General features: G+C 44.0%; 1 protein-coding gene across 4 annotated transcripts in view; it reads left to right on the forward strand.

Moving 5' to 3' along the window:
- The window catches only part of LOC144500649 (MAGUK p55 subfamily member 2-like), a 645,619-nt gene that overhangs the window by 558,190 nt on the left and 65,490 nt on the right, over nt 1-21,939 (forward strand). For all 4 annotated transcript variants that reach the window (XM_078223925.1, XM_078223924.1, XM_078223928.1 and 1 more), the window contains one exon: nt 11,090-11,317. In XM_078223925.1, the coding sequence (XP_078080051.1) occupies nt 11,090-11,317 (228 nt within the window). The remainder of the gene's footprint in view (nt 1-11,089; nt 11,318-21,939) is intronic.

Consider the following 21,939-nt stretch of genomic DNA (forward strand, 5'->3'; position numbering starts at 1 on the left):
CCATTTTTATTCACGTTTTCGAGCAGGATTTTGCTTTCGTGTCACGTTGCTGCCGCCAACTCCATTCCCAAGCTTGTGATTCCCTTGCGTCTCCCTGGTCAATGTTTGAGGTTGAACCAGGCCATTTGCAACCTTGACATCCGATTAGACCCTGAGCCAAGCTTCTGAACTCACATCTACTCCATTCTCAAGACCACATATTTTTAAAAGGATTACATGAATGCAAGTCATGTTGGTATTATACTTAAGACCCAGGCAGTGGACAACAAGGCATTAAGGAAGTCCAAGGATTTAAATGCTCAGGATAGGGTGATGCATCCATGATCTATATTATGATATTTGATCACTGCCACTAATCCTGTATCAGGCCTTTATATGGACATACAAATTAGGAGCAGGTGTAGACCACTCAGCCCTTCGAAACTGCTCCACCATTCAAGGAGGTCATGGCTGATCTGATTATAACCTCAACTCCTGCTTACCCCCGATAACCTTTCATTTCCTTGATTAACAAGAATCTACGTCTGCCTTAAAAATATTCAAAGACTCTGCTTCCACTGCCTCTTGAGGAAGAGAGTTTCAAAGGCCCACAACCCTCTGGGAGAAAAATATTGTCTTCATCTCTGTCCTACATAGGCGACTTCTTAGTGACCCCTAGTACTGGGTTCTCTCACAAGAGAAGACATCCTCTCTACACCGACCCTGTCAAGACCCCTCAGGATATTCTATGTTTCAATCAAGTCACCTCTTACTTTTCTGAACTCCATCAGATAAAAGCCTAACCTGTCCAACTTTATCTTATAAGAACAACTTGCCCAATCCAGGTATTAACCTAGTCAACCTTCTCTGAACTGCTTCCAATGCATTTGCATCCTTCCTCATATAAGGAGACCAATCCTGTCGACAGTACTCCAGACAGATCTGGCTTACAGTATATTAAATGAAACCACACACTTCATCATTAACGCGCTGTTTATTTGTCTTCGGGCTTTAATGTGCAAAGCTCGTGGGATATTGCAACATGATACAGGGTGGTACAGGAAACTGCTTATGAATGATGAACTTCAGAAGGATAAATGTGGGCCTTGATGCAGTTGACACAGAAAATAATTATCATTAATGTTCAATGTGTGAAGAATTACTCCAAAAAATTATCTCAGAGTTATGGAATGTTAGCCATGATGTAGCAATGCCGGGGTTGGACTCGGGTGGGCACAGTACAAAAAGCAGTACAGCACAGGAACAGGCCCTTCGGCCCTCCAAGCCTGCGCCAATCACATTTACCTATCTAGACCAACCGCTTATATCCCTCTATTCCCGGTTTGTTCATGTGCCTATCAAGATAAGTCTTAAATGTGGCTAACTGCCTCAACCACCTCACTTGGCAGTGCATTCCAGGCCCCCATCACCCTCTGTGTAAAAAACTTTCCCTGCACATCTCCACTGAGCCTTTCCTCCCTTACTTTGAACTTGTTCCCTCTTTTAATTGTCATTTCTGGGAAAAAGCTTCCAACTGTTCACCCTATCGATACCTCTCATAATTTTATAAACTTCTATCAGGTCGCCCCTCAGCCTCCCTCTTTCCAAGGAGAACAATCCCAGTTTATTCAATCTCTCCTCATAGCTAATACCCTCCATACCAGGCAACATCCTGGTAAACCTTTTCTGTACTCTCTCCAAAGTCTCCATGTTCTTCTCGTAGTGTGGTGGCTAGAATTGGACACAATATTCCAAATGTGGCCTAATCGATGGTTTATACAACTGTAATATAATTTGCCAACTTTTATACTTGATGCCCCATCCGATGAAGTCAAGCATGCCATAAGCTTTCTTCACCACCTTTTCCACCTATGCTGCCACTTTTAAGGATCTGTGGACCTGTACTCCCAGATCTCTGTGTGTGTCTATGCTCCTGATAGCTCTGCCATTTATTTTATAGCTCCCACCTGAATTGGATCGACCAAAATGCACCACTTCGCATTTGTCCGGATTAAATTCCATCTGCCATTTCTCTGCCCAATTTTCCAGCCTATCTACATCCTGCTGTATTCTTCTGATTTCTAGCAAATAGAATCCTAACCAACTCAATCTCTCCTCATACGTCAGTCCCGCCATCCCAGGAATCAGTCTGGCAAACCTCTGCATTCCCTCAAAGGCAAGAATCTTTTCCTCAGAAAAGGAGACCAAAACTACACACAAGATTCCAGGTGTGGCCTCACCTGTATAAATGCAGCGAGACATCGCTGATCTTGATTTATGCTAATCAAAGACAGAGCAGTTTAAAAAGGCAACTTGCCACTTCCTTCTCAAGGGCAACTAAAGACGGGCAATAAATGCTGGCCTAGCCAGTGACACCCACATCCCATAAGTGAATAAAACAAAAAAAATCCCAGTCAGTTCTGGAGAGTTACTTATTTTCTCGCAAACTTTTCACAATGGTGGTGGTATGTCAAATAGCAAAGGAGACTCTGTGCTATCTAACCCACTGCAACAGTGAACATCAGCATTGGTTCTGTTGATTATTAGTACGAGAGGCTGACAGAATGGCCCTAAATAGGCGTGAATGTTAAGAGGTAACATGTTAAAGTAAATGCTAAGAGGTGGCAGGAAAGGAAATTCACGATAAAGTTATCCTTTCCCTGGTGAAACGCAAACAATTAAACCTCAGTGAAGCCTTATTTCATGTGGCAGGAAAGCATAGTTTGTCTGACCGATAGTTCAACTGACTAGAATATACAATTTTCCTAATAATTGCTATCCTGTTTAGCAGACATGAAATACTCTGTCATATATTGTATATCACTAATTCTACACAACAACCAGCATTAAGAATTAAAAAGATAGGACTTTATGCAGCAGTAGATTAAAACTGTGAAAGTCTCAATGTTAATCCCAAAATCACAGGACTGAATCCCCAACCTCAACCCTATAGACATTTGAATAGAAGGGTTAAGCCTCATGGTTAATCCTCATCTTTTGGACAAAATGTTAGACTACTAAAGGCTTATCCCCAATTCCATTAAAGTGCCCGATTCTCTGTTTATAATATTTGTCACTAGAACATCCAGAAAATCATTCTTTTGTGTGAATATTAGCCAACTGGACTGAGATGCTATTTTCATGTATTGAAACTTTTTCCATTAATTAGATTTTGAAAGGAAGTCCCTTCAAGATAATGAACAGTGATGCACATTTACAATGCAAAACCATGGAAAAAATCCAAAAAACAAAGGGTGGGATTCTCCGATCTCGTACTATCCAGAAAATCAATTCTTTGTGAATATTAGCTAACAGAACCAATACGCTATTGTACACCCTGAAACTCGTGTCATTCATTAGATTTTGAAGTAAAATGACTGCAGGATAGTATTAACCGTGACCCAACTTTACAATTCAATTTTCTTTTGCATTAAATTCGCCAATGACCACCTGTAAGTACAATTCTATGAATACGCGACATACAAAATTGGCGCTCAGCCAAAACTCTGTTCACTGCAGCGGGACCGGAGAATCCCAGCCATGGGCAAGGTCGGAGTTTTCTGACCAAGAGCTCTTTTAAGCGTCCCCCGGAGGTTTATTTTTTAAAGTTTTGAAGTTTATTTATTATTAGTCACAAGTAGGCTTACATTAACACTGCAATGAAGTTACTGTGAAAATCCCCTAGTCGCCACACTCCGGCGCCTGTTCGGGTACACTGAGGGAGAATTTAGCATGGCCAATGCACCTAACCAGCACGTCATTTGGAGGAAACTGGAGCACCCGGAGGAAACCCACGCAGACACGGGGAGAAGGTGCAAATTCCAACTCGGACAGTGATCCAAGCTGGGAATCGAACCCGGGATCCCTGGTGCTCTGAGGCAGCAATGTTAACCACTGTGCCACCATAGGTTGTCTCCATAGCTATTATACGCTGCGTGTAAAAGATCCCGTGATACTACTCAAAGAAGACCAGTGATTTTCCCTCCATTTTCCTGGCCAATATCGATCCTTCAACCACCATCACGTCAGATACCATTAAAACCCAGGTACTGTGGAAGAAAAGAATGAGGAAGAAAATGGTTGAACATAAACCAGGAAATGGAAATGAAGAAGTGAACAAAAGATGAATAATGGCATAAAAAGAAAATGAAAGAATGCAAGTGAGGATTATACAAACCTGTTCCACTGCTCAAAAAAATAATCTTTTCAACCCCTATCTATTTTGTATGTCGTGCATTCATAGAATTGTGCATACAGGTGGTCATTGGCGAATTTAACTAAAACAAATATTGAATTGTAAAGTTGGGTCACGGTTAATACAATCCTGCAGGCATTTTACTTCAAAATCTAATGAATGACACGAGTTTCAGGATGTACAGTAGCCTATTGGTTCTGTTAGCTAATATTCACAAAACACTGATTTTCTGGATAGTCTCGTGATAGATGCGATAAGGAATGGAGATACTGTCACATGAACCTGTAAAGTCTCCTGGGACAAGTTAAATGCTAATAACATGCAATAGGTGCACTGGGATTATCAAATTGAACAATATTATACAGGAAGAAATTGAATAGAATCCCTACAGCGCAGAAGGAGGCCATTTGGCCAATCGAGCCTGCACCAACAGCAATCCCACTAGGTTCTATCCCCATAATCCCATGTATTTACCCTGCTAATCTCCCCCGACACTAAGGGGGCGATTCTCCCAAATAAATTCTAAATGCTGAATTGGCGGGAAAAATGGTGTAATTCACGATTGTTTTTTCAGTGGGAGTTCAGACTCGAATCTTCCACACTCTGTGCAATGCAGAGGTCAGAATCGTGAATATCATTAAAAGCTCAGGGGCGGGGCCTATTCACGCCGGAGTCTGACAGTTCCGGAACGCTGCGCATGCGCAGTGGCCCCAAACTGTCAGTCTCCCGATCGCTGGCCAGCCCGGGACCCCCGCAGTGCTGCCCTTCGCTACACCCCCACAGCCCGGTCGCTGCCCGTGCAAGCATTCCTGGGCCAACCCCCACCCACTCCCTACCCCCACATCCCGTCCCGGAGCACCGCAATCTCCAGCCAGCCACCCCCCCCCCCAGCAGTGATGATCCCCCCTCCCACACCCCCACTGACGCCGCCGCCACCACCCCCCCCGCCACCATCGGGAGACGGAACCTCCTCCCCGGCAGACCGCCCCCCCCCATCTCAGCCCACCCCGATCGTGACCTCCCTCCAGCCCCGACCGATCCTATCTGCAGAGTGGCAGCGGGACCCCCAACCCCCAGCGGTCGCCCGTAGGCCCTGCCCACAATAGGCTCCGTCCCATAGGCCTCACTCACTTGGCCTCTCCCCCTAGGCCCACCCCCTTGACACTGCCCAATGCCTGGTGGGCAGTGCCACTTTGCCCCCTGGGCATGGTCACTTTGCCCCTTGGGCAGTGCCAGGAGGTACAGGCTGACACTGCCAGGGTGGCCATGCCCAGGGAGCACCACCCCGCCCATCGCCTGACCCCCTGGGGGCCCCAATTGCTCCCCGTTCACTCTGGCGAGATCTCCTGCTCGTTTCCCAAATGTCGGGAACTACTCTAAACCCCGCCAGAGTGAAGTACTCCTGGCGGGGTGGGAGATGCTATCGGGCCTGGAGAATTCAGTCCTGGGCCCGATAATGATATTTACATTACATGAAAAATAGATTAAAATGACTTACCTGTCTTCCCGCCGGTTTCCAGCATGGCCTCGAATCCGCCTGCCCTCCAGCTGTGATAAACGCACATACGTCGGGAACGCATGCGCGAATCCCACAAAATGGCTGACACGCATATCTCCCAACCTGACACGCCAAAAAATGTGCGTGCCACGATGGGAGAATCGGGCCCTAAGTGGCGATTTAGCATGGCCAATCAACCTAACACACGCATTTTTGAACTGCGGGAGAAAACCAGAGCACCCGGAGGAAACCCACGTAGACACTGGGAGAACGTACAAACTCGCAGCCACCCGAGGCTGGAATTGAACCCAGGACTCTGGCACTGTGAGGCAACAGTGCTAACCACTGTGCCAATGTGCCACCTAATGTCTAACGTGTTGTTCAAAAGATGATGCTTGGTTTAACCTTCTTTTCTGTGAAGCTAGGGTTCCAGTTCTGTGACGTTTTGATTGACATTGAAATTTCCACGTTCAGAGTTCGAATCTATTACTGTAAAATTTCTATCTTTATTGATTTTCTGGAAATTTCCACAGATTGGCACTCGAGGAAGAGAATTGCAGCCACTTATGTGACTGGGAAGTAATCCTTCAAAAAATAGTGTTCCAGTTAGTTTTAATTTAGATGCTTCAATAATTAATGAAGGGACTGAGAAAGGTTCTGGGAAATGTAGAAATCCAGAAAATGAATGTTCATTATTCTGAGGAATAATGATAACTTTGTGCAGATTTTTCCCCACAAGGTGAGCTTTGTAAGATTAAATTACATACAAATGGTTTACAATGGCGGTTTACCTTGGCAGTTCTGGACTATTATTTAAATGGTAAAAAAATTGCAGCATGCTGCTATGAAGGGGGACCTGGGTGTCCTTGAACATGAATCACAAAAAGTTGGTTTGCAGGTGGGGCGGCACGGTAGCACAGTGGTTAGCACTGCTGCTTCACAGCTCCAGGGTCCCGGGTTCGATTCCCGGCTCGGGTCACTGTCTGTGTGGAGTTTGCACATTCTCCTCGTGTCTGCGTGGGTTTCCTCCGGGTGCTCCGGTTTCCTCCCACAGTCCAAAGATGTGCAGGTTAGGTTGATTGGCCAGGTTAAAAATTGCCCCTTAGAGTCCTGAGATGCGTAGGTTAGAGGGATTAGCGGGTAAATATGTGGGGGTAGGGCCTGGGTGGGATTGTGGTTGGTGCAGACTCGATGGGCCGAATGGCCTCCTTCTGCACTGTAGGGTTTCTATGTTTCTAGGTGCAGCAGGTAATTAAGAAGGCAAATGGAATTTTGTCCTTCATTGCTTGAGGGATGGAGTTTAAAAACAGGGACGTTATGTTGCAGCTGTATAAGGTGCTGGTAAGGCACCTTATACAGTGTATAAGGTGGAGTACTGTGTACAGTTTTGGTCTCTTGAGAAAGGATATACTGGCACTGGAACGGGTGCAGAGGAGATTCACTAGGTTGATTCCGGAGTTTAGAGGGTTGGCTTATGAGGAGAGACTGAGTAGACTGGGACTATACTCATTGGAATTCAGAAGAATGAGGGGAGATCTTATAGAAACATATAAGGTTATGAAGGGAATAGATAAGATCGAAGCTGAGAGGTTGTTTCCACTGTAGGGTGAAACTAGAACTAGGGGGCATGACCTCAAAATAAGGTGGAGCATATTTAGGACTGAGTTGAGGAGGAGTTTCTTCGCCCAAAGGGTTGTGAATCTGTGGAATTCTATGCCCAGTGAAGCAGTTGAGGCGACCTCATTGAATGTTTTTAAGGCAAGGATAGATAAATTTTTGAGCAGTAAAGAAATTAAGGGTTATTGGTGAGCGGGCGGGTAAGTGGAGCTGAGTCCACGAAAAGATCAGCCATGATCTTATTGAATGGCAGGACAGGCTCGAGAGGCCAGATGGCCTACTCCTGCTCCTAGTTCTTAATGTTCTTATGAATCTTGCATGCTGCTGCTTGAACTCATTGACAGTGCTGCAGTACATTCACTGACCCTCTCTCCATAAACCAACCAGCTGACAGTTACTAATATGCTCTCAACTACCTGCCTGTCTCTTTCCTTGTTCACGTGCGGCTGCCTCAAATATATCCCATTCTCATTCTTCCTCATTTTTCTTTCCTTCTCCTTGCTCCATGTACTTTTACATTGTTAGGGATACTGTCCCAAGTAAAGAGGGGAACTTGGAATAGCCCCAGAAACACTCAACATCAAGAGTACTGGCTGGGCGACACATCCATGTTCTGCAACATACATTCTAGCATTGCCCAAGTGGATTCTCATGGAAGACTATGAGTATTACTCGATTAACAAAGGCACCAGTATTTGTGGGACAAAAAAACCCAGTTCTTTTGAAATATTATGTTGATTGGGAAAATAAAATACTTGGAGAATGGCATTGCATTTAGGAACATAAGACTGGAGAAGGCCATTTGGTCCTTTGAGCCTCTCCGCCATTTGATAAGGTCATGGCTGATCTGATTGTGGTCTCAATGTTTTTTGAATTCATTTTGTGGGACATGGGCATCACTGACTGCGCCAACATTCATTACCCATCCCTAATTGCCTTTGAACTGAATGGTTTGCTAGGCCATTTCAGAGAGCAGTTAAAAATCAACCATTGCTGTGGGTCTGGAGTCACATGTAGGTCAGACCAGGAAAGGACGGCAGATTTTCTTCACTAAAAGGCATTAGTGAACCAGATAGGTTTTTACGACAATTGTTTCATGGTCAGCATTAGACTTTTAATTCCATCTGGTATGGTGGGATTCAAACCTGGGTCCCCAGAGCATTACCCTAGGTCTCTGGATTGCTCGTCCAGCGACAATAGCACTACCACTTTCTTGTCTGCCTTGTAGAACTCTGGCTATTTGTTTCTGTATTACTAGCTAGCTTTCTCTCATTATCTACTTTCTCCCACTTTATTATTATTTGAGTCATTCTTTGCTGGTTCCTAAAATCTGTACAATCTTTTGACTGATCACCAATCTTTGCAGCTTTGAAAGTGTTTCTTCCAGTTTAATACAATCCTTAACTTGTTCATTTAGCGACAATTGCTGCATCCTTCTCTTAGAATCTTCCCTTCCCACTGGGATAAACCTTTGGGGATTATTAAATATCTCCTTAAAAGTCTACCACTGCACCTCTGCTGTCCTACCTTTTAACCTACAGTGTGAGTCACTTCAGCCAACTCTGTCTTCATACCCTTATAATTAATTAATTAATTATGTTTAAGTTGAAAGCACTATTCTTAGACCCATACTTCTCGCCTCCAAACTGAATGTGAAATTCTATCATGCTATGATCACTTTCACCGAGAGAATCCTTGACTGTGAGATTATTAATTAATCCTGTCTCATTGCAAATTACCAGTCCTAGAATTGCCTGCTCCCTGTTTGGCTCCAGAACGTACTTAGAACCGTAGAACCATAGAATCCCTACAGTACAGAAAGAGGCCATTTGGCCCATCAAGTCTGCACTGACTCTCTGAAATAGTATCCCACCTGGACCCTCCCCTCTGCCCTACTCCCGTAATCCTGTGCATTTACCATGCCCAATCCACCCAACCTGCACATCTTTGGATTTCTTGAAGAAATCGTCTTGAGTACACTTAATGAATGCATTTTCCCAGCCACCTCTGCAAGGCTGATTTACGCAGTCTATATGCTGCTTAAGGTCTGCCATGATTATTGTGCTACCTTTCTTACACAGCCCATTTGTGGAGCAGAAATTCTAGCCAGTTTCCAACCAGGGTAGTACTGTGGCACAGTGGTTAGCACTGCTGCCTCACATCACCAGGGACCAGGGTTCAATTCCGACTTCGGGTGACTGTGCAGAGTCTGCATGTTCTCCCTGTGTCTGTGTGGGTTTCCTCCGGGTGCTCCGGTTTCCTCCCACGCTCCAAAGATGTGCAGGTTAAGTTGATAGGTCATGCTAAATTGTCCCTTAGTATCAGGGTCCCTTAGAGTGGGGTTATGGGGATAGGGCCTGAATAGGTTGTTGTTAGTGCAGGTTTGATGGGCTGAATGGCCTCCTTCTGCACTGTAGAGATTCTGTCAGTTGAAGCTGTAAACATAAGAACATAAGAAATAGGAGCAGGAGTCGGCCATCTAGCCCCTCGAGCCTGCCCCGCCATTCAATAAGATCATGGCTGATCTGATAGTGGTTTAGTTCCACTTACCCGCCCGCTCCCCATAACTCTTAATTCCCTTATTGATCAGAAATCTATCTACCTGTGACTTAAACATATTTAACGAGGTAGCCTCCACTGCTTCAATGGGCAGCTAATTCCAGAGATTCACTACCCCCTGAGAGAAGAAATTCCTCCTCAACTCTGTTCTAAACTGACTCCCCCTTATTTTGAGGCTGTGAACTCTAGCTCTTGTTTCCTTTCTAAGTGGAAAGAATCTCTCTGCCTCTACCCTGTCTAGCCCCTTCATTATCTTATATGTCTCTATAAGATCTCCCCTCAGCCTTCTAAACTCCAATGAGTACAGGCCCAATCTACTCAATCTCTCCTCATAAGCTAACCCCCTCATCTCCGGTATCAACCTGGTGAACCTTCTCTGTACTCCCTCCAAGGCCAATATATCCTTCCGCAAATAAGGGGACCAAAATTGCACACAGTACTCTAGGTGCGGCCTCACCAGTACCCTGTACAATTGCAGCAAGACCTCCCTGCTTTTATACTCCATCCCCTTCGCGATAAAGGCCAACATTCCATTTGCCTTCTTGATCACCTGCTGCACCTGCAAACTGACTTTTTGCGATTCATGCACAAGGACCCCCAGGTCCCTCTGCACAGTAGCATGTTGTGATTTTTCACCATTTAAATAATAGTACATTTTACTATTATTCCATCCAAAGTGGATAACCTCACACTTGTCAACGTTATACTCCATCTGCCAAATCCTCGCCCACTCACTTAGCCTATCCAAATCTCTCTGCAGACTTTCTGCATCCTCCACGCAATTCGCTTTCCCACTCATCTTTGTGTCATCCACAAACTTTGTTACCCTACACTCGGTCCCCTCCTCCAGATCATCTATGTATATGGTAAACAGTTGAGGCCCCAGCACCGATCCCTGCGGCACGCCACTAGTCACCAACTGCCAACCGGAAAAGCACCCATTTATTCCAACTCTCTGCTTCCTGTTAGATAGCCAAGCTGTAAAGTCTCCTTGGACAAGTTAAATGCTAAGAAGTACAATGGGATCATCAAAATTGAACAGCATATGGTGTCAACTTTCTCCATTGAATGTAGCTGAGAAAAATAATCATGTTTGATGCTGTGGTGTGACTCTGAGTTTCAGATGTTGCATTGTCTAATTGAATTACCATTCTAACCTCAACAAAATCGTAACTAAAAAAGCGGTTGTTCTGGAACAAGTGGTTGCCATGTTAATAACGAGCAATAATTGTCCTTTCCAGGGAGTGACGTTCAGGGTTGAAAACAGTGAGCTTGTGATTGCCAGGATTCTCCATGGAGGCATGATCGACCAGCAGGGTCTGCTTCATGTGGGCGACATTATCAAAGAGGTGAATGGAAAAGAGGTTGGAAATGATCCAAAGGTCCTGCAGGAAATGCTGCAGAATGCCAGTGGAAGTGTCATCCTTAAGATCCTGCCCAGCTACCAGGAACCACATCCTCCACGACAGGTAAGAACTGCAGTTGTTCTGCTGTTGGTGGGGTTTTCGAGGTAGCCGGTTACCATCAGGAATTTCAGACGATACAAGACTCACAAAGCCAGTGTCTCAGTTTAAAGAAGTAACATTTATTTTGACCAGTGGCCACTCGGAGGAATTATCGAAGCATCCTAGACCCCTCCAGCATAGCGCAGCCAGGGATCTCCAATAAGTTCTGACGTCTATAGTTCAAGATAGATCAATTATACATTTTCTTATCAGATACACCCGGCTTTCATTAGTTTTGAATCAATCATCTTTAATGTACATACATCAAAATAATCCCTGTCATATACTCCATCCAATTGCATCTTACTTTCTGGCATAATGGTATTGCCTATAAAATCCGGACGTATCTTCCCATTTTTGCTAACCCAACATTCTGTATCCCCTAGTAACCAGACGCTAGCCACACATTTTAACGTGAACATTCCCATAAGTTCCCCTACAGGTCAATGCCAAACCAGATTAACTCATGATTCCATGTCTGGGCATGCATCCATATTATCTGGACAGTGAATAAATACTATTCATGAAGTTTGGTTAACTATTCTGAATGTTCTTAACCTTAAAAACTCTGCTGATAAAACTTGCATATTTCCAAGATTTCAATATTCCCTTACAATATGGCTTTGTCCTAATGCCCTTTACCATGATGCTTTGCAGAAATCTGCCTCTGGCTAAAGTGAACAATGATTCTTACAAATACAACAATACATTCAAAATATCAGCATATGTGTTTTTAAAGGGTGGCACAGTGGTTAGCACTGCTGCCTCACAGCGCCAGGGACCAGGGTTTGATTCCCGGCTTCGGTCACTGTCTGTGTGGAGTTTGCACGTTCCCCACATGTCTGCGTGGGTTTCCTCCCACAGTCTGAAAGACGTGCTATTTAGGCCCATTGGCCACGCTAAGTTCTTACTCAGTGTACACGAACAGGCGCTGAAGTATGGCGACTAGAGGATTTTCACAGCAACTTCATTGCAGTGTTAATGTAAGCCTACTTGTGACGAATAAATAAACACGTTTATACATAAATCAACTAATAAATCGTAATCACTTGTTTAAATCTCTTACTGCATTTCATATGTGTGTAAACTGCTTTCTTGTTAGCTTATATGTCTGTCGTAAAGTCTTTTAACTCAATGCTGGTAGTTCTGTCAGTCTTAAGGTTTAAAAATCTTTACTAACCTATTCGGATTTCTCCACTTACATCTACTTAGTTGCTTTATTTTTATTCATTCATGGGACATGGGCGTTGCTGGCTGGCCAGCATTTATTGCCTTTCCATAGTCACTCTTGAACTGAGTAGCATGCCAGGCCATTTCAGAGGGCAGTTGAGAGTCAACCACATTGCTGTGGCTCTGGAGTCACATGTAGGCCAGAGCAGGTAAGTAGTCTGGTCTGAATTCCTTCCCTAAAGGGCATTAGTGAACCAGACGGGTTTATCCGACAATTGACAATGGTTTCATGGTCATCAGTAGATTCTTAATTCCAGATATTTTTTTCATTGAATTCAAATTCCACCAACTGCTGTGGTGGGATCCGAACCCGGGTCCCCAGAACATTAACTGAGTTTCTGGATTAATAGTCTACTGATAACTACTAGGCCATCGCCTCCCCAAATAATGATGGAAGAGTCGGCTACATGAATATTGTCAATGACTAACATGAGACTTTCTTTTTCCCTTTTTGTTCACTGAATAATCAGTCTCTGAGGACTAGATTCATTTAATTTAATGGAGACATTTTGGTAATGAGCTGGGGTGCACAGTGCAGGGCAGCAGCAAAACTGAAAAGAGTCGGAGAGAAGGAATGAAACAATCTCGAAGCAAGATGATACCAAGCATGGAGGCTGAAAAACATGCAGAGTATAAGTAGTGTGCTTAGGATGTCAGAGTCGCGACTACCTCAGCAAATCTTTGCCCAGCTCAAGGAAGGTTCCCGAACAAGAGGAGGACAAAGGAAGTGCTTCAAAAACACCTCCAAGGGGCGGCACGGTGGCACAGTGGTTAGCACTGCTGCTTCACAGCTCCAGGGACCTGGGTTCGATTCCCGGCTCGGGTCACTGTCTGTGTGGAGTTTGCACATTCTCCTCGTGTCTGCGTGGGTTTCCTCCGGGTGCTCCGGTTTCCTCCCACATTCCAACAAAAGATGTGCGGGTTAGGTTGATTGGCCATGCTTAAATTGCCCCTTAGTGTCCTGAGATGTGTAGGTTAGAGTGATTAGTGGGTAAAATATGTAGGGATATGGGGGTAGGGCCTGGGTGGGATTGTAGTCGGTGCAGACTCGATGGGCCGAATGGCCTCTTTCTGTACTGTAGGGTTTCTATAAAAAAAAAGCTCACCTCAAGAAATGCAACATAGATGTCAACGCCTGGGAGACCCTCGCTCAGAAGAGGAACTTTCTGATTGAAGGGACACAGTTCTTTGGGGCCACCTGACGGCAATTACTGATGGTTCACTAATGCCTTTCAAGGAAGGAAATCTGCTGTACTCACCTGGTCTGGCCTATATGTGACTCAAGAGCCACAGCAATGTGGTTGACTCTCAAATGCCTTCTGAAATGACCTGGCAAGCTACTCAGTTCAAGGGCGACTATGGAAAGGCAATAAATGCTGGCCAGCCAGCAACGCCCATGTCCCATGAATGAATAAAAATAAAGCAACTAAGTAGATGTAAGTGGAGAAATCCGAATAGGTTAGTAAAGATTTTTAAACCATTATACATTAAGACTCTGACAGAACTATCAGCATTGAGTTAAAAGACTTTACGATAGACTTATAAGCTAACAAGAAAGCAGTTTACACACATATGAAATGCAGTAAGAGATTTAAACAAGTGATTACGATTTATTCGTTTATTTCATAGAATCATAGAAACCCTACAGTGCAGAAAGAGGCCATCTGGCCCATCGAGTCTGCACCGACCACAATCCCACCCAGGCTCTACCCCCATATCCCTAAACATTTACCCGCTGATCCCTCTAACCTACGCATCTTAGGACACTAAGGGGCAATTTTAGCATGGCCAATCAACCTAACCCGCACATCTTTGGACTGTGTGAGGAAACCGGAGCACCCAGAGGAAACCCACACAGAGAATGTGCAAACTCCACACAGACAGTGACCCAAGCCGGGAATCGAACCCAGGTCCCTGGAGCTGTGAAGCAGCAGTGCTAACCACTGTGCTACCGTGCCGCCCATGTATTTATGTAGGAACTAAAGTTTATTTATTTATTAGTCACAAGTAGACTTACATTAACACTGCAATGAATTGGTGAGGCCCAGGAAAGGAGCCTGGGAAAGGAATGTCAGCGATTCAGAGTCCAAAGACCAATCCCACCTCCCAGAAACACCTGCTAAGTGTGTGGTTAAAAATGCAGCTCTAAGATTGGGTTCATCAGCTACGCAAGGACCCTCAGAACCCATGACCAGTAACACTAAGTTTCTTAGGTGTTAGCGAGTGATCCCCAAAGAAGAAGATAGAATAAAGTCAGGTCAAGAACAACTCCATCAATCCCAAGCTACAGATGAAGAGCACGGTGGCACAGTGGTTAGCACTGCTGCCTCACAGCGCTAGAGACTCGGGTCCAGTTCCTGGCTTGGGTCACTGTCTGTGGAATCTGCATGTTCTCCCCGTGTCTGCGTGGGTTTCACCCGGGTGCTCCGGTCTCCTCCTACAGTCTGAAAGACGTGCTGGTTAGGTGCATTGGCCGTGCTAAATTCTCCCTCAGTGTACCCAAACAGGCGCTGGAGTGTGGCGACTAGGGGATTTTCACAGCTTAATTGCAGTGTTAATGTAAGCTACTTGTGACACTAATAAATAAACTTAAAATTATAGATTTTGGTTGTGGTGTTTTAAGAGGGAGATATCATCATGTTGAAACGCTTTCAGCCAACCAGCCTTCCTGAAAAAGCCAGGATTTTGCAGCCTTGGGACATCACTGAGAAATTTCACAAAGGTGGCCATAAGTGGTTTGTTTCCTCACACGAGTTAGCATAAGTAGGGGTTGGCAGGGTAGTGCATGAAGCGCCCTGTATAATGGATAGGGTGACCTATGGTTGGTCTTTTCTCATCTCTGTTCATAAATCTTATTGCAAACATAAAATTGGCATACAATTTCTAAAACCTTGTTCCATACAGCTCTGGGAAACACTCCCATCAAACTCCAACAATCATTATGGCTTGGCCCAATAAATCTAAGCCTGATTTATAACTTACAGATCACAATTCTTATCCGAGTTCCCATTAGGTTGAGTGAACTTCACCTTACTAGCTCATTTTTCATCCAGAGATAGCAGCACATCACATTTGATTTACACTAATTTTAATTAGCTTATTTAGCTTTTTCAAATTGTCCCCAAAACCTAGAGATTAAGAAAGTGAAGAGGGAATACTTTAGAAATAAAAGCATTTTCCCTAAATAACCACATATTTTAAAAGTTAAAGCTAGCCTAGACAAAGTGTCACCTGGACTCAAAACCTCAGCTCTTTTTTCTCCTTACAGATGCTGCCTGACCTGCTGAGATTTTCCAGCATTTTCTCTTTTGGTTAAAAGTTAAAGCGATTGATAGCTCAGGAGATTTATCCAGAGACGGTTCAGCCTAAGACCATAAGAAATAAGAACAGGAATAAGCTGCTTGGCCTCTCGAGCCTGCCCCGCCATTTAATGGGATCATAGCTGATGCGACACTCCTCCCATCCACTTTTCTGCCCTTTCCAGGTTCTGAGGGCCCTTGAGTAGCTGATGAACCCAATCTTAGAGCCGCATTTTCAACCACACACTTAGCAGGTGCTTCTGGGAGGTGGGATTGGTCTTTGGACTCTGAATCGCTGACATTCCTTTCCCAGGCTCCTTTCCTGGGCCTCACCAATTCATTGCAGTGTTAATGTAACCCTTGATTCCCTTGCTGATCTAGAATCTATCTATCTCAGCCTTAAACACACACAAGGCCTCTGCTCCCACAGCTCTCTGTGGCAAAGAGTTCCAAAGGCTCACTACCTTTTCAGAGAAGCAATTCCTCCTCATCTCAGTCTTAAATTGGTGCCCCTTTATTCTGAAACTATGCCCTCTAGTCCTCGGCTCTCACATGAGGGGAAACATCCTCTCAACATTGACCCTGTCAAGCCCCTTAAGAATCCTCTATGTTTCAATGAGATCACCTCTCATTCTTGGGATATAATTAAATGGTATATTTCGTTAAATAAGGGGACCATTACTGCTCCCATTACTCCAGATGTGGTCTCACCAGGACTTTGTATAGTTGCAGCAAAATGTCCCTACTCTTAAATTCCAACCCCCTTGAAATAAGAGCCAACATTCCATTAGCCTTCCTGATTACCTGTTGCACATGTGTGCTAGCATTCTGTGTTTCATGTACAAGTGTTCCCAAGTCCCTTGTGTTGCCGCTTTCTGAGGTTTTTCTCCATTTAAATAATACCGTTATATTATTCTCTCTTCCAAAATGAACGATTTCACATTTCCCACATTTTACTGCATTTGCCAACTTGCTGCCCACTTACTTAGCCTATCAATAACTCTTTGTAAACTGTTTGTATCCCTCTGGCAAGTTGCCTTTCCACCTATTTCACCGACATGGTGGCACAGTGGTTAGCACTGCTGCCCCACAGTGCCAGGGACCTGGGTTCGATTCCAGCCTTGGGTCACCGTTTGTGTGGAGTTTGCACATTCTCCCCATGTCTGCGTGGGTTTCCTCCGGGTGCTCCGGTTTCCTCCCACAGTCCAAAGATGTGCGGCTTAGGTTGATTGGCCATGCTAAATTGCCCCTTAGTGTCAGGGGGGACTAGCAGGGTAGATATGTGGGATTACGGGGATAGGGTCTGGGTGGGATTGTGGTCGGTGCAGGCTTGATGTGCCAAATGGCCTCCTTCTGCACTGTAGGGATTCTAAGACGTGCTGCGCTAACTCCTCTGAGTGTTGCAGTTGGCCTCAAAGGCCTTGGTATTTGGGCAAAATTGGAAAAAAGCAAAAAAAAACCTTGCTGCAAAAAGAAATGAAGGGAAAAATGACCGATTACTAGATCACAGGGTTTTAATGTGGTTCAAAAATGAGCTATTTGTCTCATCTTAGCTTATCCAGAGAAAAGGAGCCTATCACATTCCTACGCACATAACATAAACACGTCCTGGGTTTTCTCCCACTCCACCATACTCGGAAATCTATATCATGCATTATTCTTTTCTAGTATTAGGCAGCAGCCTCTTGCCTCCTCTTTCATAGTACCTTCAAAGCTTGAGCAATTTCGCACGAACTAGAACTGATTGACAAACTGGACTGATTTGCAATGAGCTTCTGAATGCAAGTCACAAAAAGGGCCCAACACTATTTATGTTAAGACCTACCCGCTATTTAGCCTCTATTTATCACGAATCTGCATTTCTCCATGGAAATTGAATTGCTTTATGCTTACAACCCTCTGTAAAACTTGGCTGAAAGAACTTTTCAGAAGTCTAGGCATGCCATGCCACAAGGCTTTCCCCAGCCACCTTGCAATGTCACTTCCCTTATAAGGCAGGAAAGTGGAATTGAGAATTAACATATCGGATCAGTCATGATATAATTGAATGGCGGAGCAGACTCAATGGGCCAAATGGCCTTCTCCTGCCCCTACAATCTTATAGTCTTCATAAAAGTTGAGGTTGGTTAGGTTGGGATTTCCCCTTTTTGAATCAACATTTGCCTTTATTTAAAAGATTTCTACGGGTAAGCCTGAGGTTTACTCCTGATTATCCATTCTGCCACTCTATATCAAAGTGCGACTAATAGGTTTCTAATTCATAGAACTTTTACAGCACAGAAGGAGGCCATTTGGCCCATCGTGTCTGCGCCGGCTCTCTGAATGAGCCTAGTGCCATTCTCTCAGTAATCTTGCACATTCTTTGTTTTTGGATAACAGTCTAATTGCCTTTTGAGTGCTTTGATTGAACCTGCCTCCACTACTCTCTCTCAAGTAGCATATTCCAGACTTTAACTAGCCACTGCTCAAAATTCTTTTCTTTAACCTATCGCTTGATGATAGTTGGCTGGATCAGCACATTTTTCTATTTCCAATGTAACAAGACATCATGGCCGTAAACATTTCACACATCTCAATCTCCATTTCCTCATATCCTAAAGATGAATGTGGCCACTGTTAAAATCTCTCTGCCCTTTGAACAAAATATGAAAGCTTTTTTTCTCCTGTGGAACTGGCCATTTTTTCCCCATTATTACCTAATATCACAGGGCAGGTTAGTTTTTTATTAATGAAACGCTGGGGATATCTTGTTTGAAATCAATACAGTATGTCATTTTTAGCGGTTGAATTATGCAACAAATACATAGATCTTAAATTTGAACTGGAAGTCAGTACTGAATGAATTGGAGTTCATCTTCCCTACTCTAACGCTTCATTACAAAGCTGCTTTTATGTCTTGAGTGAAATAGGAAACTTAAAACCACTTTTGATTAAATATAATCCAGGCATGATGAAATGCATTTGCAAATCTGTGAGAGTTCAGGACTTTATACAATATTAAACTGAATCCCTTGTAGTCACCATTTTAGCATTTGGAAACTATTTTATGCCCCATAAACATTTAAATGCTCTGTATAAATTCTAATCTTTAATATGTATGGAGTTTGCGCATTCTCCCTGTGTTTGCGTGGGTTTCTCCCGGGTGCTCTGGTTTCCTCCCACAGTCCGAAAGGTGTGCAGGTTAGGTTGATTGGACATGCTAAATTAGCCCTTAATGTCCTAGGATGTGATAGGTTAGAGGGGTCAGCAGGGTAACTAAGCAGGGATAGGGCCTGGGTGGGATTGGTGTCGGAGCAGGCCCGATGGGCTGAATGGCCTCCTTCTGCACTGTATGGATTCTATGATTATCTATCTAACTCTTAAAAAGGAATGTATGAATGCTTACAGTAAGGGCCAGGTTTCCACTTTCTGCAACTCGAGAGTAAACTTCTGGCAAAAAAACAAACTAAGTCCACAACATAAATAAAGTAATTGTAACCCTTTTTCACCCCAATCAGCACAAGTTCCTCTACTGGGCTTCCGCTATATGAAAACAATTTTCCCAATGTTCATTTTCTGCATCGCTTCATAATGAACATTTTTAAGCATTGTGAGTCAGTGGTGGGTAAAATTCTTAACAATAAAATCAGTGATTAACAAGAACAGTTCTGTCAAATCCGTCCGTCTGTTTGACAGCTTTATTAAATCCAATTGGGCATTGTGCAATAAAAATGGTGCTTTGCCATAGGTTTTAGGCCAGCATTGTGTTCATTCCAAATATTTAAGCCTTATGACAACATGTGATTATATTTCAGTAATCTGATAATTTGCGCTCTTTGAAATGTTGTCTGCTATTTTCTTTGTTCCGTAAGAATCCTCGATTGTCACTCACTTTTGTTAACCTTTGATTGCTCGCTGTTGTCTTAGATACGGTGATCAGTGCGAGATCATTTGTCCCGTATCTGTAACCATCGTTGTCACAACATGCGATTAGCCGAGTGATTTGAGAAGTTTATCAGCTGGGAAGGAGAGGAGTGTAGCACCTTATCTTGCAAAGCTGATACAAATTGAGCAGGCCACATCCCGCAGAAGTGTGCTGTAATTTAGTGAGAACCCCTACTCTGTTCTGACATTATCTTATCTGTCTTTCTAGCTTTAGTCCCATTATTCTTAGCTGTGTAAATTAATATTCTTAGTGCAGGCAACATTAATTCCAACAATAGCTCAGTAACGCTCACCAAGTCCAACGTGCTGTGTGAGTACGATAATTTTGTTGGCAATTAATTTTATCTGTCGGACTTGGTTGTTGAAACAATAAATGAGGGCCATCATCTCCCACACTGTGCCACTATCAGCATAGTTTTGATGGGTGCAAATTGGCAAATTACATTGACATATCTGTGCATATATTTTTCACATTCGAGTAAGAAACCCTTTCAAATGATTCCCAAAACCATCATGTAATGCTTTATTTTAAATGCTGCATATTTCTGTGAATATTTTTCAGAAGTCTTGAAATGAGCAACACAACAAGGTTCATTACAATGTCTTAGAGACATAGGAACATTGGAAATAGAAACAGGAGTACACCATTCGGACCTTCGAGTCTGCCCTGCCATTCATTTTCATAGAATCCTACAGTGCAGAAGGAGGCCATTCAGCCTATCGAGTCTGCACCGACCACAATCCCACCCAGGCTCTATTCCCGTAACCCCATGTATTTACCCTCGCTAGTCCCCTTGACACTAAGGGGCAGTTTTAGCATGGCCAATCCACCTAACCTGCACATCCTTGGACTGTGGGAGGAAACTGGAGCACCCAGAGGAAACCCACACAGACACAGAGAACGTGCAAACTCCACACAGACAGTGACCCAAACCGGAAATCAAACCCAGATTCCTGGCGCTGTGAGGCAGCAATGTTAACCACTGTGGCACCGTGCCGTCCCATTGATCATGGTTGATCATCAAAATAAATATCCCCTGATCCTGCCTTCCCCCCATACCCCTTGATCACTTTAGTCCCTAGAGATATATCCAATTTCTTCTTGAAATCAGATATTTTGGCCTCAACTACATTCTGTGGTAGTGAATTCCACACATTCACCACTCTCTGGGTGAAGACATTTCTCCTCACCTCAGTTCGAAAAGGTTTCCCCCTTATCCTCAAACTATGACCTCTAGTTCTAGACTCCCCCACCTTAAGTAACATTCTTTCAGAATCTACCCTGTCTAACCCTGTTAGAATTTTATAAGTTTCTATGAGATCCCCTCTCACTCTTCTAAGCTCCGATGAATATAATCCCAACTGACTTAGTCCCTCCTCATATGACAGACCTGCCATCCCAGCAATCAGCCTGGTAAACCTTTGCTGCGCTCCGTCTATCGCAAGGACATCCTTCCTCAGATAAAGACACCACAACTGCACGCAATACTGTGGCTTCATCAAGCCCTGTTTTATTGCAGTAAAACATCCCTATTCCTATACTCAAATTCTCTCGCTATGAAGGCCAGCATACCATTTGCCTTCTTTACTGCCGCTGTACCTGCATGATTACTTTCAGCGACTGATGCACGAGGGCGCCAAAGCCTCGCTGCGTACCCACCTCTCTCAATTTACACCCATTCAAAAAATAATTTGCCTTCCTATTTTTGCTACTGTAGTGGATAACCTCACATTTATCCACATTATACTGCATCTGCCACGCATATGGCCACTTGTGAGTGCCCTCCGGGTGCTCCGGTTTCCTCCCACAGTCCATAAGATGTGCTGGTTTGGTACATTGGCCATGCCAATGTACATTGGCCATGCTAAATTCCCCCTCAGTGTACTCAAATAGGTGCCGGAGTGTGGCGACGAGGGGATTTTCATAGTAACTTCATTGCAGTGATAATATGAGCCTACTTGCGACGGCAAAATAAACAAAAATACAAAATAATAGTCAGCCTGTCCAGATCACACTGAAGTATCTCTGCATCACGTTGACAGCTCACCCTCCCATCCGTCATCTGCAAATTTGGAGATAATACATGTAGTTCCCTCTTCATGAACATGTGCACTGATACCCAGCTCTATCTC

The sequence above is a fragment of the Mustelus asterias genome, chromosome 11 (assembly GCF_964213995.1).
Source record: "Mustelus asterias chromosome 11, sMusAst1.hap1.1, whole genome shotgun sequence".
NCBI classification, from domain to species: domain Eukaryota; kingdom Metazoa; phylum Chordata; class Chondrichthyes; order Carcharhiniformes; family Triakidae; genus Mustelus; species Mustelus asterias.